We start from the raw sequence: 556 nt of genomic DNA, 5'->3' as shown, positions 1-556 counted from the left end.
CCCTTGAGCCCAGGAGGCAGAGGTTGCAGTGAGCTGAGACTTTAACCCAGGTCTGTCTGAAATCGATCTTAATTAAAATAACACTATAATTATGGGGAGAAACCCTACATATTTAGTCTAAAAGTATGGAACAGGTCACATAAATTAAAACTGGAGGTCCAGTATAGTAACTTTTGCTGAATGAGGCCATTTCTACCAAAGGTCCAAAGGTTTATGCTGATTTTTCCTTAATAAAAAACATCCAGGCTCTAATCACAGGAAAAACTGTAAGAAACTATCTGGGAATATTTACCAGAAATTATAACCTGATCCTACAAATCCCAGGCAGCATGACAGCTAATCCAAATACTTGCTATGAATACACTTCCAGTAGTTATACTAATAAAGAAGTTGTAACACATGTACCTACCTGATTATTTTTCTTTTCAAATCCCAGCCATATACACCTCCATTTCCTTTGTATCGAGTTCCAGAGACAATATCAAAATTGCCCTCCTTTTGCTTCCTGTAGAATAAATTAGCTGTCAATTAGAAAAAGCCATTTCAACATCATTTT

The 556-nt window shown here is 36.3% G+C and overlaps 1 protein-coding gene and 1 long non-coding RNA gene across 4 annotated transcripts in view; one reads left to right on the top strand and one right to left on the bottom strand.

The window, feature by feature from the left end:
- DPM1 (dolichyl-phosphate mannosyltransferase polypeptide 1, catalytic subunit) overlaps nucleotides 1-556 on the bottom strand; it is a 23,578-nt gene that overhangs the window by 10,467 nt on the left and 12,555 nt on the right. For all 3 annotated transcript variants that reach the window (XM_011951367.1, XM_011951368.1, XM_011951369.1), the window contains exon 6: nucleotides 410-505. In XM_011951367.1, the coding sequence (XP_011806757.1) occupies nucleotides 410-505 (96 nt within the window). The remainder of the gene's footprint in view (nucleotides 1-409; nucleotides 506-556) is intronic.
- The window catches only part of LOC105518388, a 15,018-nt gene that overhangs the window by 11,623 nt on the left and 2,839 nt on the right, over nucleotides 1-556 (top strand). The window lies entirely within an intron of this gene.

The sequence above is a fragment of the Colobus angolensis genome, unplaced genomic scaffold (assembly GCF_000951035.1).
Source record: "Colobus angolensis palliatus isolate OR3802 unplaced genomic scaffold, Cang.pa_1.0 Scaffold319, whole genome shotgun sequence".
Classification (NCBI taxonomy): Eukaryota; Metazoa; Chordata; class Mammalia; order Primates; family Cercopithecidae; genus Colobus; species Colobus angolensis.
The sequence above is the reverse complement of the archived record's forward strand: the minus strand, read 5'-3'. Positions and strand labels throughout refer to the sequence as shown.